At 53.1% G+C, this 14,038-nt stretch overlaps 2 protein-coding genes across 7 annotated transcripts; both read right to left on the minus strand.

Moving 5' to 3' along the window:
* Positions 1-42: 42 nt before the first annotated feature.
* Positions 43-2,527, minus strand: TMEM179B (transmembrane protein 179B). The gene is made up of 5 exons (XM_043871444.1): positions 2,396-2,527; positions 1,091-1,278; positions 880-1,011; positions 632-710; positions 43-390 (listed from the first exon to the last, which is right to left on the minus strand). Exons 1-5 carry the CDS (start codon positions 2,489-2,491, stop codon positions 229-231), a joined length of 657 nt encoding a protein of 218 aa, XP_043727379.1. The 5' UTR covers positions 2,492-2,527; the 3' UTR covers positions 43-228.
* A 46-nt stretch (positions 2,528-2,573) lies between these two features.
* Positions 2,574-12,810, minus strand: TAF6L (TATA-box binding protein associated factor 6 like). 6 transcript variants are annotated; one of them, XM_043871369.1, is made up of 12 exons: positions 12,594-12,763; positions 11,801-11,857; positions 9,730-9,889; positions 9,315-9,401; positions 8,492-8,642; positions 8,286-8,336; positions 7,636-7,730; positions 6,232-6,306; positions 5,870-6,090; positions 5,429-5,561; positions 3,504-3,632; positions 2,574-3,397 (listed from the first exon to the last, which is right to left on the minus strand). In XM_043871369.1, exons 2-12 carry the CDS (start codon positions 11,806-11,808, stop codon positions 2,627-2,629), a joined length of 1,881 nt encoding a protein of 626 aa, XP_043727304.1. In that variant the 5' UTR covers positions 11,809-11,857; positions 12,594-12,763; the 3' UTR covers positions 2,574-2,626. The 6 variants fall into 6 exon arrangements, with proteins under 6 accessions (XP_043727304.1, XP_043727323.1, XP_043727314.1 ...); XM_043871388.1 differs by having other exon boundaries at positions 11,801-11,860; XM_043871379.1 differs by lacking the exon at positions 12,594-12,763 and adding an exon at positions 12,379-12,459.
* Positions 12,811-14,038: the final 1,228 nt, after the last annotated feature.

Here is a 14,038-nt window from a genome sequence, read left to right on the forward strand (position 1 = left end):
TATCCACCCTACCTACAGTGCTTTACACCAAGAACTCAGTACTGAGATGAAGAAAGAAAGTAATATAATACTCTGGTACAAAAACAGCTGTAGGAAAAGAGGTGTCATCACGTTTCCCTCCTGGAGGGAAAACTAAGGCTACCCTCATAAACAGAGCCGTGTCGGGCCAAGAGGATTAAAGGCACTTGGGCATGGAGTCTGGCTGCAGAAGTACTCCTTGGTGAGTCTTCAGGAATGGGAAAGGCGTGGCCCAACAAGAGCATCTGTCTCAGAGCTCCACTCAGGGTCCCCCCTCTGCAGAGGCCGGTATGGGGCGGCTTCAGACTTCCACTGCACAACCTGGAGCACCAGGACCACACACCACAAAACCAGAGTCACCCAAGAGGAAGTCTGTGGGAGACAGGGACAGCAGTGTGAGGACTGGGCCCATCTTGCAGCCGGTTCCACCCACATACCACTCAGCTGTTCACGGTCAGGCTGTCAAGCCTTCAGCTCCTCAGCCCCTCACGGGTGGACCAAGCTCAGAGTACACTGGTGAGCACTCTTAAAACTACAGATGGTATTCTACGATTCATTACACGAATCTGTATCCCTCAGTCTTCACCCAGCCTTTCATATCCCAGGGCCTCACTTCAGCATTATGTAGGTTGGAGTAAAACTGCACAGCGGTTCCAGGGGGTATCCATGGAGTTTTCTGGGCATCAGAGCAGCTGTGAGGTCAAAGAAACAGTCGTGAGAAAGGGGAGATAAACCCTAAATAGCCTTTCACGCCAGTGCCCTTTTGAGATGAGAACTGACGGGCACATAAAAAGTGGAGTATGGGATACTCTACAGAGGGAAGCAGACAGCCCCAGCCAGACTCCCCCCCTCTCCCATTACCTAGTCATGTTCAGGGAGATGATGGATTTGCACAGGGAACTGGTGCCAAATCGAAGAATACAGGCACACACTAAGACCAGGAAGATGGCTATAGCTGAGGTGGCCAGTGCAAAGCGGAGCCCCATCGGGCCTCTAGGAGGAGGGAGAGAAGCCTGTGGTTGAAGTGGGACACCTCCCACCTCAACCCCTGACCCTCAGAGCGGGCAGTCACCTGTGGGAGTCCTCGATGCAGCTGGTGTAGACCCAGAAGAGCAGAAGCAGGAGACAGTAGAGGGCCAGTAGGCCCGAGGCCCCAGCCACAAAGTAGCAGAGGGATGGGGCCGAGGGTTGGGACAAGACCAGAGAGGAGCCATTCAGGACGGCCACACCATACAGAGGACAGCTGCCACTGAAGGAACCCTGTGGAAAGAAGCTGCTGAGTCCTAGATTTCAGGCTAATACCTCTGAATGCAAGTTCATGGCAAGTGTTGGGGATAATCTAGACCAGGGCCACTCTAAGAGAGTTATTTGTGTATTACTGTCAGTTCCTGTTTCTGGGCCAGTAGATGAGTGCGTCTGGTGGGGAAATCAAATCTGCAGTGGCCAGAAAGATGAGGAAATCGGCAATGGTTATAAAATACAATGAGCTTCAGAAATACTTAACAAGTTCTGGTCTCCCCTGGTACAGAAATTCTAGACTAGAACCAAAACTTGTGTAACCTTCGGCCATCTCCTATGTTTTCTAATCTATAAAATAGGTGTAATAGTGCCTACTTACAGGGGTCAAACGAGCGTGTTTATTAACATGATTGCCTGGCTGGGGTAAACACTGAGCTAAACTTTTGGCTTCTGCTACATCACTGGTTTGCCATATGACACACTGCGTCGCAACAATTTGGTAGTTTGCTCACTTCTACTACACTATGCTTTCTTTTTTTTTTTTTTTTACACTATGCTTTCTTTAGGGCTTCCTGGTGGCTCAGACGGTGAAGCGTCTGTCTGCAATGCATGGAGACCCGGGTTTGATCCCTGGGTCGGGAAGAGCCCCTGGAGAAGGAAATGGCAACCCACTCCAGTACTCTTGCCTGGAAAACCTCATGGACAGAGGAGCCTGGTACGCTACAGTCCATGGGGTCGCAGAGTCGGACACGACTAAGCGACTTTACTTATGCTTTCTTTGAGAGGCTCAGCACAATGATGTCTTATTTAAAGGGACCTGGTCCAACTTGTTTTACAGCCAGGGTGAGGTTATGCAGCAGGAAATCACTCGGCCGGGCTGTATCTGCTGTTAGACACTCCCAAGGACTCGTTTCTTTTGCGAGGTAATGATTTCCCAAGAACGACCTGGACAGATGTATCCACAGAGGTAATTAGCGCCGATGCATCTCCGCCGTCGACCGGCCTCACCTGGGCGACTAGCTCCGAAGAGCTGCGCGCCAGAACTCTGCCGGGCCGGACAGCAGCGGCCTCTCCGGTTCAGGGTCTGCCTGCTCCCCGCTTACCCACCCTGACGGCCGGCCCCGTCCCGCAACCGCACCTGGGTCCGGGTCAGCGCCGCGGCCGCCACGGCTCCGCATAAGAAGGCGGTAGCGAAGAACGCGAGTTCGACGCGCTGCAACCAGGCCAGCGCCATGACTTCCCCAACACCAGGAAGCGCCGCCGGAGGAGCCAATTGCCCAAGCCCCGCCTCATCCGGCGCGACCCACGAGCGCGGGGACGTCACTTCCGGGCGCGGGATTTATTTACAGAGGCGAAAGCTCGAGCCGCCTCAAAGCGGCAGGTACAGCGAGTAATCCGAGAGCGCCCAGCGGCGGGCCGGGCGGCCGGTGCGGCCGATCATGGGCAGCTTCTGCACGTAACGGGAGGCCGGGCTGGGCCCATACGGCGCGGGGAAGGCAGTCTGGAAGAGGCGCCCGCGGCATCGCCTCCCTGCTTGCCGCCCAGCGATGATGAAACGGAAGTAAGGGGCACCGCGCGGGGCGAAACGGCTCTTCTGGAAGACGTCGCGGGTGCCGGTGCCGGGGCCCTGCTGCCGGGGTGCTCCCCGCGCCCGGTGCACGCGGGGCAGCGGCCTGCTCTCAGAGGCGGCGGGCGCAGAGGCTGACGGAGGACCGCCGCCCCGGGGGCTCTCGTCGCCCTGCGGGCTGACCATGGCGTTGGCTGTCAGCTGCGGCATCTTCCGCACCGAGTCCGGGGCGGCCGCCGGCTCCTTCTTGTCCCCGGGCGGCCGCGGGGCCGTGGGTGCGGGCTGACCCGTACCAAAGCGTATGGCCAAGCTGTCACCGAAGAAGGCGTAAAGCTCCCGGTAGATGTACGCCAGGGTCACTGAAGGGGAAGGATCCTCTGGCCCCGCGCCTCCAGGAGCCATTGGAAGACCAGACCCAAAGCCTGGCTCTGCGCTGCCCCCGGAGGGAGACTCCTGAAGGAGAAGGCTGTCCCAGGGCAGGTCGTCAGAGCGCCGGCACCCCCTGCTGCCTGGCCCACCCTTGTTGGGCTCTGCTGCCTGGGCCTTCATCTTCAGCAGTCGCTCTACGGCCACCTGTAAGAGCAGTGGGACTAGGATATAAGGAACCTGGGCCTAATTTTCTAAAGTAAGCCAGCTGAGCTGATGCAGGAAGGAGAGGCTGGAAACGGCTGGCACTCACCAAAATGGCTCCATAGACTTTGTGTCCATCTGCTTTAACCTGGGCATTCGATACTGAATAATCGTCGAGCACAGCCTGCAGATTTGTCCAGTAAGTGGACAGGTGTGGGTACAGGACTCTCTCTACTGCCTGGATGGAAGAGAAGAATGCAGTGAGTGCCTCTTTTGCTCACTGCTTACCAAGTACCATTTCCTCTGAAAGATCTACTTTTATCTCTGGTTCTGGACAGGGCTGAATCCTAAATACCCTCCTTGGCATATTCAGCTAACATTTATTTGGAAACTCCTGAATGTCCAAGCCTTAATTAAGCAATGGGAATAAAGATGAGGTACCAAGACAAACAATATAAAATGACCCCACTATCACTGACATATGTGCTGAGGGCTGAAGGATATAAGTAATGCCCCCTGCTAACCAAGAAATTTAGCTGCCATCTGCTACATTCCAAGAACTGTCCTGGTTTACATGTAAACTGGAACTCAATTCAAACCACTTGCACAAAAACAAACAACAGCTCAGAAACCTGGACTCTGATTATGTAGTTTTAAACCCTGTGATTAATTTGCCCTTCAAGTTCCTATAAAAATAGAGCTTAATACTGACTCAAGAAATATGAAAACTCAAATAATTCTGTAACTATTAGTTAAAAATATAACCATACACACACAAAAATAACCACAAAACAGCATGCCAGAATTTACAAAGTCAGCGTACAGACATTCAAGGAACAGAGTGTCTCAATAAAACATAATTAAACTTAAAAATATAAAGTATAAAAAATACTCCCTCTCCACCTTATTCTATAAAACCAATATAACCCTGATACTAAAACCATATGAGGAGAGTACATGATTGATTTCATTAATAAATACAGATTAATCATTTAAATCCAACTGTATATAAAAAATATATTCCAATGAAAGTTCTGCACTTTTTTAAAGACTATACCATTACTAAAGTGAGTTTATCCTAGAAATGTAAAGACAGTTTACTATTAGAAAATCTGTATGGGGAGTTCCCGGTGGTTCAGTGGTTAGGACTCAGCACTTTCACTGCTGGGGCAGGGGTTCAATCCCTGGTTGGGAATTAAGATCCCACAAGCTGTGTGACACAGGCAAAAAAAAGAAAACCTATATATACAATTAACATTAACAGATAAAAGCAGGAAAACCTTAGAATCAAAAAGATACAGAAAGTGCATTTGATAAAATTAACATAAATTAATAATTAAGAATATAATTCCCCTAACCTAAGAAAGGTATCTACAAACACACAAAGTAAACGTCAGCCTAAACAGGACAGGTTATTGTTAGTACCGTTTTTTAAATTGGAAATGAGACAAGGATGCCCAATATCAACATATTTAAAATGATATTAGTGGTCCTAGCAATAAAAAGAAAAAAATTACTAGGTTTGGGAATTCTCTGGTGGTCCAGTGGTTAGGACCCTGCACTTTCACAGCCAAGGGCTCAGGTTCCAACCCTGGTTGGAGAATAAGATCCCACAAGCCATGTGGGGTGGCCAAAAAAGGAAAACGAATTCAAAAAAAGAAGGCATTAGGTTTAAAAAAGACAAAGCTTTCATTATTTGTACATGGTATGATTTACCTTAAAAGCCCAAAATAATCTACAGTTTAAAAATGATAGTTTAATGAAGTAGCTGAATCAATACACAAATCAGTTGTGTTTCTATACACCAATAAGAAATACCATGAAGAGACATTACAACAGTATCAAAGAATAGCAAGAATCTAGGAGTAAACAAATTATATTGAGGTTCTCTTCAGGGGAAATTACAAAAGGATCCTGAAAGACTGAAAAACCTAAAAAATGGAGAAAGAAGACACGTTCATGGACAAGAAAGACTATTTTTCTAACTATAAACAGGAGCTCTTATGGTTCTGCGAGAAAAGCCAGGGTCCTCACCTTCCAGCCAAGAGCATGCAGCCCCACCACAGCCCCGTAGTGAGAGCAGAGAGGCCTCACAGGATCTGCCAAGACTTTCTGCAGGGAGAGCAGGATCTGCTGACAGAGGCCATTTACAAGGTCCCCGTGAGTCCTGTGGGAGCAACATTCAGTCAGGAGAACGAGGCACCGCACCCAGAGGAAGCAGCACGTGTATGGCACACTGGGGAAGCGAGCGAGACGGCGGGGCCCAGGGCCTGAGGGCTGACGGACCAAACCCCTGGCATCTCTGTCACCCCTTTATAAAACCCCAGGCACAACGACTTGGAAGATCAGAGGGAAGACACTCCCAACCTCTCAAGCTGTGGCCTTAAAGCCAGAAGTTTCACCCCACCTCCCACCCCAAGCCACTCGGCTCTGCCACAGTCCCGCCCTTGACCAGCGCTAGGCCCAGGAGGCTACCAGAAGATGTGGCTCAGCAGGAGGGCAGCGCCATCCCGCAGTGTCCAGTGGTCATTCAGCGGGTTGATGGAGGCAGCCAGTGGCTCCAGGACACAGTAGAGGACACTGCCCACCAGGGAGCGGACATAGGGCCCCAGGCAGAGGTGTGGGTTCCGAACCAGGCTCCGTGCCACCTGCAAGAGCCGGTGCAGCTGCTCCAGGTCATGGCTTACAGACTTCACCTGTTGGGAGAAGAAGGGTGCTTAGGGGGACATGAGGGTGCAGGAGAGCCTGCTCGTCTGGTGGCACCTGCCTGTGAGCCTACAGCCTGCTGCATCATCTCCTCCCCACAGACCCGCCCCTGCCGCAGCCTGGTCACTTACCCCGCTGACCACGTAAACAAAGTATGGCAGGAGCGCTGCAATCTTGGAGTTGGTCTGCAGGTCCTGGAGAGCAATCTGAAACAGAAGGGGCCACGCTGCCCTGGTCCACCCACCCCAAGTATAAACTGATACCTCTTTAAAGGAAAACTTGGCACCTATGTATTAACATTTGAAATGTTCATACTTTGACTCAGCAATGCCACTTCTACAAACCCACTATAAACAAAACCTACTTAGACACATATCCACACATAGCACTGTCTATAATAATAAAAAGCTGAATATAACCTAAGCCTGGCATCCATGCAGTCCATGGGCGCCATGCAGTCCATGGGGTCACAAAGAGTTGGACACGACTGAGCGACTGAACTGAATATAACCTAAATGTCCAACATATTTTTAACTGAATACAGCAGTTTTTCTAAAACCAGATGTTTAGTTTAATACCACTTCGATTGACAGTAGACTATGATAGTTTATACATAGAAAAAAAATGTGAGTGGGTGGTTCTACACAATTTCTACTTTGTATGTTTTACAGTACTTCTATAGTAAACATATGCTGGTATTACTTTTTTTTTTTTTTTTTGGTATTACTTTTATAAGCAGAAAAAAATAGAGGCAATGAGTAAGACCATCTTAGCCTGAACCTCCACCACCTGTGCCCTCCCAGCTCCTGGATCAAGACCTGAAGTTCAGGCACTGTGAAAGCAGACAACAGCTCAAGAGAAAGGCACCCAGCTCCCAGGCCCCAGGCCCACCCACGTGCACTGTGTCTGGGGACAAGCAGCAGACTTTGTAAGGCAGGAGAGTGAAGTAACAACAGTCCTAACTTTGCATGGGAAGTAACAGCAGCAGCCAGGCGGGCAAGAGGTAAACCCTCAAACAGAGAGGCCACGTGGTCAAGCAGACCACCAAACCAGCCCTCCTCTGCCTCTGGCGGAAGAGGCCTGGCACAGGCAGTGTCCAGTGGGGCCCTGTGGAGCCCTAGAGGGCTGGTATGACGTCTGGCTGGCACCCTCACCAGGCTCCCTCTACTTCCTCTCCTTTTCCTCTCAAGTCCAGACAGATGAAAGGTGCAAGGTGGATGCCCCAAGTGGCTCCAGGTCAACAGACATCCCAAAGAATGGGCTCTGGATTAAGGTGTGGGGGGACTGACCACATGTGCCGTCCCCCCCTCCACAGGACCCTGCAGAGCGGCCCATTCCCTAAGCAACTGGGTTCCTACTGGGGCAGGAAGGGGAGCAGTGCTGGAGAAGGGCCAGCCACAGAGCAGCAAGCCCCCCACCAAGAGCAGCTTCCACCCAGATCAGCCAGCATGCAGAGGACAGGAGCAGGCCTCTGAAGGACTTCCGCGGGGGTTTGAAGGCTGGACTTTGGCCCCAGCTCAGGCCCGCGTGCTCACTCTCATCAGCTGTGGATCATCCCCCAGCACAGCCCGAGTCACTTGCTGGTAGTACTTGAGAAGGTCATCGGTCAGTGAAGACACAGCACTGGGCACTGCGAGAGGGCGGGCAGAAGGCGGTCAGGTGCAGCCGGCGCTCCCAGCCTCCCTGCCTGCTCCCCGCCCCGGCAGCCCACCCCACCAGCAGCCCGTTCAGACAGGAGGCCTCTCGGGACACAGAGCCGCCAGCCCCTCTGAGCAGCCTGCTCACCCTGACCTTGCAAGCCCTCCACAGCCCAGCTCCACACGCCGCCTCCCACCTGTGCTCTGCCCGGCAGCCTCCTGCTTAATCCCCAAGGTCCACGTTCACAAGCCTCAGGCCCTGTAAGCTCCGTTCAGCAGACCCTGGAAGTATGACACCTCAGGGACCCCAGTAAGCCGCTCAGACTTCTGCACTAACATCCAACATGGCGTCATGATTGGTTACAGGCCTGAGATCCCATCTCCAGCTGTGAGGCCTCTGGGCAGGGATCAGTGCCCACTCAGGACTGGCACCAGGCAGGCACCGGAAAATACTTGTCAGATGAAGACTCAGAGGGGTAGCGGCACCACCCTCAGTCCTAAGGGAGGAAAGTCCAACCAGAGGGCCCATTCCCTGTACTACCCATTACCTGATCCTTGAGGGGCCAGGTTCCCTTTGCCGTCTAGGTAGGAGACATGAACTAGAACCAGAGCAGAGAGATGGATCAGCCTGGGGTTTTGCCCCTTGTAACACCACCCACCCTTCTGAATTTTGTTCCATCTACCCACCAGCCCATCACCACTCCTCCAAGAACCCAGCTCCTGTCCCTGCCCCATGGAGGACCCCAGCAGTCACCTCTCACGGCCGTCTCAGCACAGCCTTTGGGGATGTTGGTGGCCAGGGCCAGCTCCACCAGGTTCACCTCTCGGTCCTCGGGGAAGTAGAGCTCACCCTCCCTGGTGGGGCGCAGGGGCAGCATCTCCTGAGACCCATAACCGCACACGGCCTGAGTGAAGAGAGGATTGGGGAGCAGGCTGAATCTGGGGAGGTAAGTGGGGCGTGACCGGCCAGGGCCCAGAGCCTATGTTTGCAGGGAGTCCAGAGGCCCTGAGCAGAGGGGGATGCCTGGGACTCCAGGCCCTTCACTGGGAACTTGGCTGCAGCACCGCTGCTCACAGTGAGGAGCAGAACGTGGTCCCTCCTCATGGAGCCGCAGGGACCCTGAACCCCACCCTCAGGCTGCTTGCTGATCCTCCTTCTCACATAGACCGGCTCTGAAAACACTCCTCTCTTCTAAACGTGATCTTCTTCCCCTGACCCCCTGCCCAGGAACAACCATGCAGCATGTTCTGACACCCACACCTGTGATCAAGCTGCTCCCTCACCCAGAACAGCCTCTTTTCCTTACAACTGAGTCTAATCCCGGCCTCCTTTTCAGGTTCAGCTCAAGTGCCACCTCTTCCAAGAAGCCTTCCCTTGCCTCCAGGCCTCCGTGGCCGCCTCTGCCTCTCTGAACGCCTGGCCCTGGGGAGCTGGGCGCGACACCTGTGCGGCGGTGGCTGTGACCTTGCCTCGTGTGTGCATTGGGCCTTCATGTCTCACTGTGTGGCCAGCCCTGAGCCGGGTAGGTAGGCAGGCTTGCGCCAGCTGAGCCCTCTGCAGCCCATGCTCCACTCACCTCCACACTGCTCCATCGGAGCGCCCTGTTGAAATCCTCGACGGTCAGCTTCCGCCGTTTGGTGTGTTTCATGAACTGAGAGCTATTCTGCAAGGGGAGGAACGGAGTCAGGGGACAGGGAGCAGGGGGTGGGGGGCAAACAACTCCCAGTGTCACATGCCCTCTGTGACTCAGTTTCTCACATGGGGCATGTGACGATGGACCCGCCTGGCCTGCCCAGCGGGGCTGTGCTGAGGAGCACGTGAGAGGCTGCCCAGCAGGCGCCTGGCTCTCTGGAAGCCCAGCTGCCTAGGAGGAGGCCCTGGAGAGGACGGGGACTGCCTCTGCTGTATTCTGGAGGGGCCTGACAGATACCAGCTGAATAAACCCCTGGGGGAGAGGGCAGTCACAGGGAGGGACAGGAGGGGGAGTGTACCTGGGTGGCCTCTCTGAGTCGGTAGCACACGTCCTCTGCGAGCAGGGCCGCCACCTCATCGCTCAACTCCAGGCCCGTGCTCTCCGCCATGAGCCGGACGGACTCCCGAGGGATCTCCACGAACCGCCGCTCTTCTCGCTCCGACATGGCCCCGATGGAGCTGGGGGTGGGAAGGGAGATGGGAAAGGGTAGCCCAGTCTCCCTCTGAGTCCGGGAGCCTGACTGAAGGCCCTCCAAACCAGTCTCGCTGCTCCAGAATCCTTGAACAAGGAGGCTCATCTGAGTGTCCAGGTGAGGAGACTGAGGCTCAGAGCAAGAACCAGACTCGAGCTAGGTCATAGGGCAGACGGCAGTGATGTCTGAGAAGGTGCCTGGCCTTGGGAGGCACAGAACTGGGTCCCAGCCCTGCTCCACCACTCCCAACGTGAACCAGGCTGAGACTTTCATCAGTCTGAGGGCTGGTAAGATAGTGGCAATAACCCCTGCCCTCCCTAATGCCCAGGGTTGCCATGAGGATGAGATGAGATGATGTAGGAGAAACTCAAGGGCCAGAACACTACACAAATGGAAGACATTACAATTGTTAATTATAAACAAAAACTCTTGTCTTCTTCTGGATCTGTGCTACAGTCACCAGTACTAAACACTGATGAAGAGGCTACTTTTACCCTGACGGTTCCTTGCTCCGAAGTCTTCAGTAGTTTTCCAGGACTCATAAAAGGAAAGTCCCAACTCCATGGCTCAACATACTGGGATTGGTCCCGAATCCGCAGAGCTCATGGTGCTGATCCATCCTCCCAGGAAGGCCACCTCGTGGCTTCCAGCCTGCCTTGTACCTTACCGCTGGTGCTCAGGCTGGCCCGCCCTCCCCCTATCCCAAGCCCCCATGCCCTCCTCTTCCCTAAGGCAGATCCAGTCTGTCTTTTGAGGTCTTCCTGCCCCGTGCCATCTGGGACTGTCAGCCTTTCAGTAGTTGGGCTTTTTGCCCATGTCTGGTCTTCCCCGGTGTGGCTGAGAGGCTCAGAGCAGGAACCTGCTCTTCCGTTCACAGGATATGGCAAAATAAGAACCCAAGAAAAACAGCAGCTGATGACTGACTCCAACAACACACACCACACCTAGAAGGTTGGCCCACACGGGCCAAAGTGAGACAATACCACCACAGCAGCGAGGTCCGAGTTTCAGTAACCCGCCCAGGTTCTGCCCCAGCACTCCTCTCTGACAAGGCCCAGTGCGTCACCAGTGACCTCCAGGTCCCTAAATCCAGTGGGTACCCTACCTGGCCTCCCTGCAGCTTTTCTCCCAATGGCTCCTCATTGCCTTTAGAATAAAAAACAAACTGCCATGACTCCAAGGCCCCACATGTGTGCCTACATCTCCAAACATCTCTTTCCACTCTTGCTTGTGTTCTGCATTCCTGTAGCCTCTGTTTCCTCAAAAACACCTTATTTCAGGATGTTCACACACTGTTTCCTGGACTTAGAACGCTCTCCTCCTCTACCCCCAACCCCTTTGTCCAGTGAACTCCTAGGCCTTCCTTCAGATCTCAGTCTCAAATTGTCTCTTGCTGGGGGCTTCCCAGTGAGTCAGTGATAAAAAAAATCCGCCAGCCAATGCAGGAGACATGGGTTCGATCCCTGGTCCGGGAAGACTTTACATGCTGCAGAGCAACTAAGCCCGTGCACCCCAACTACAGAGTCTGAGATCTAGAGCCCACAAGCTGCAGCTACCAAAGCCGTAAGCCCTAAAGCCTGTGCTCTGCCACAAGAGAAGCCACGGTAATGAGATGCCCATGCACCACAACTAGAGAGTAGCCCCCGCATGCCACAACTAAAGAAAAGCCCATGCAGCAAGGAAGACCCAGCACAGTCAAATAAATAAATAATTTTAAAATTTAAAAAGTCACTTGCTCAGAGAAGTCTTCTCAGACCCTCACCATGTGCCATGACTTTATCTTCCAAAGCAGTTACCAGTTTGTAATTGTATATACCTGTGTGACTTTTTGATTAACATCTACCTCCCCAGTAGACTGTAAGCTCCATGCGGGCAAGGTTCATGCCTTTTTGCTCACCTTTGCATCCCCAGCGTCAGGCACGGTGTCTGCACATAACACACCCTCAGTAAACACCTGCTGAAAAAATGAGCACACGATCGCTATTTTTCTCAGCATATACTATGCCTGAAGCTTGGAGCTAAGTGCTTTATATGGCTTACACCTCATTTCGTCTGGATTAACAATGAAAGAGGTATTAAGTAAACATTGTGTCTATTTCACAGCCAAGGAAATCAGAGCCGAGTGGTTAAAATGTTAAATGATTTTCCCAAGATCATCTGGCCAGCACTACCTAGGTAAGGGAGCAAGAACTCAACTCTCTCTCTAATCATGAGGAGCGGCGGACTGCGTGGGAAACAAGGCCTGGATTCCCAGTCCAGAGACTTCGCGTTGGAGACCCGCCAATGGCTAACCTTTCTCCACCTGTCAAGTAGGAGCAGCAAGTCCTGCCCGCGGAAGGCGCCAAGGAAGTTTCCCTATTACGTGCCCACATCACACCCCACAAAGTCCGGCCCTGACCAAGGTCTCCAGTTCCTAAACCTCCTCTCTACATCCTCAGCCACTAGCCACACCGGTAAGGAGGCGTGGGAACTGACCTCTGCCGGCCTCCGAGAAGCGCATCCTCCCACCCAGCCGCGCTACATCCCAGTTCGAAAGGGGGGGGGGGGGGGGGGGGACAGGGAGGAGGAGGTCAGAGATCATCGAACTTGGGTCACGTGGTCGGCGAAGGGGGCGGGCCCCCAGCGGATCTGGCGCCCGGGCCGGTGAGCGCGCGATCTGCAGCAGGACGGCTCTGTGAGGGCTTGCTCACCTGAGGGCTCCAGGACGGCGAAGACGGGTACCGAGACGGCGGTGGCGGTGACTGCGGCGGCAGCGGCGGCGGCGATGGCCCGTACTCACCCTGCTCGTACTAATTCCCTCTCTCGGCGGCCAGGCCCCGCCTTCCACGAACACAGCCAATCGGCGGGCGCCCTCAAGAGTTCTGCCCACAAAGGAGCTTCCCACTACCCGATTGGCCACCGTGATGGCTCTGTAGAAGGCTCGGAACGTCCGAGGTCACGTGATGTTGGAAGACTCGCGCCTCTTAAAGCAATAGCTCTCCGGCGTTTTGGGGCGTGTGTAATCGTTCGATCTAGGTTTTAATACACATGTTCTCGAGGAAACCATCCCCATTCCTTTGTCTACTCCTGAGTTTCCGAGCACTTGCATTTACGCGAATGTATTGACGCTTTAGACTTTGGCGTCTGCCTTAGTTCTGCTGCCTGCTTGGTGGGGCTCAACTTAACTCTCCAACATCACCTGCCACTTCACTTCCTCAAGGTTGAACCGGAATCTCAGTAGGCATTCTCTGCTGGCAGAAGGGTCTTCTGACTGGGCCAAACACACCCCGTGCGAGCTCCAGACTCCAGGGCTCTGCCGATTCGGGCACCCTACCTCGTGTCCTCCCCATTTCTGTCCTGTAAGCCCTCACCTACCTCAGACTTCCTTGACCATTTTACACGGACACACTTCCCTGAACTTGGGCAGTTCTGTTGAAAAGCAGTGAGCTTAATGAGTAAAGGATATTTGGAGTCATAGCAAAAGGAGTTCAAACTCTGATACTGCTTTTGGGCAAATTACCTAACCACATTTCCATATCTACAAAATGGAGTAAGAATACCCATCTCACAAGGTTATTGTAGGTTAAAAGAGACAATGTAGATTGAGCTTTGGTAGTGAACTTTCACTCACATCAGGAGGCAGACTGTGAATTAATCCTCTTATGTTCATCCAAGATGGGACTATTTGCAATGAGCTATTTATTAAAGGAGGTTTCTGCAGGGGAGCTTGAATGTACACAACCTCGCCCTTCCTCCCTCTCAGTGTTAGATACTGCTGCCCCTAGAAAGGAAGATCCTCTGAGACCAGAGCTGAGAAAGCCAGGTGGATGACTGGGGTTGCCATAGCAACACTACCTAAGGAGACTGACACCCTTTTGAGTCTCCCCACCTCCCCACCCCCCCCCCCACCCCCCATCATAATCAGAATGACATGTGAAGTAGTCACAGGACTGTGCTTGGTCACTGGAGTGTCTTCCCACCTATGCATAAAGGAAGAGGGGGTTCCTCCAAAGTTCTGAGTCTGAGATCAGATCTCCTGGCTGTTGGCAGGACTCCTTGCAAAGGTGTTATTGGTAGGGACACCCTTTGGTAACCTCCTGGCAGCATCAGACAATGAAGAGAGGACGGGCTGGAGGCCTGTAGGATGCAGTGATGC

This window comes from Cervus elaphus, chromosome 2, assembly GCF_910594005.1.
Source record: "Cervus elaphus chromosome 2, mCerEla1.1, whole genome shotgun sequence".
Taxonomy (NCBI): Eukaryota; Metazoa; Chordata; class Mammalia; order Artiodactyla; family Cervidae; genus Cervus; species Cervus elaphus.

What these genes read in the sequence shown, in the direction of transcription:
- TMEM179B (XM_043871444.1), bottom strand. Translation starts at nt 2,491, where the DNA reads ATGGCGCTGGCCTGGTTGCAGCGCGTCGAACTCGCGTTCTTCGCTACC. An exon ending in ATCTCCCTGAACATGACTAG is followed by an intron (nt 711 to 879) that starts GTAATGGGAGAG and finishes TTGACCTCACAG; the next exon opens with CTGCTCTGATGCCCAGAAAA. An exon ending in CCAACCTACATAATGCTGAA is followed by an intron (nt 391 to 631) that starts GTGAGGCCCTGG and finishes TGTCTCCCACAG; the next exon opens with ACTTCCTCTTGGGTGACTCT.
- TAF6L (XM_043871369.1), bottom strand. An exon ending in GACTCAGAGAGGCCACCCAG is followed by an intron (nt 9,402 to 9,729) that starts GTACACTCCCCC and finishes CTCCCCTTGCAG; the next exon opens with AATAGCTCTCAGTTCATGAA. An exon ending in TCCGATGGAGCAGTGTGGAG is followed by an intron (nt 8,643 to 9,314) that starts GTGAGTGGAGCA and finishes CTCTTCACTCAG; the next exon opens with GCCGTGTGCGGTTATGGGTC.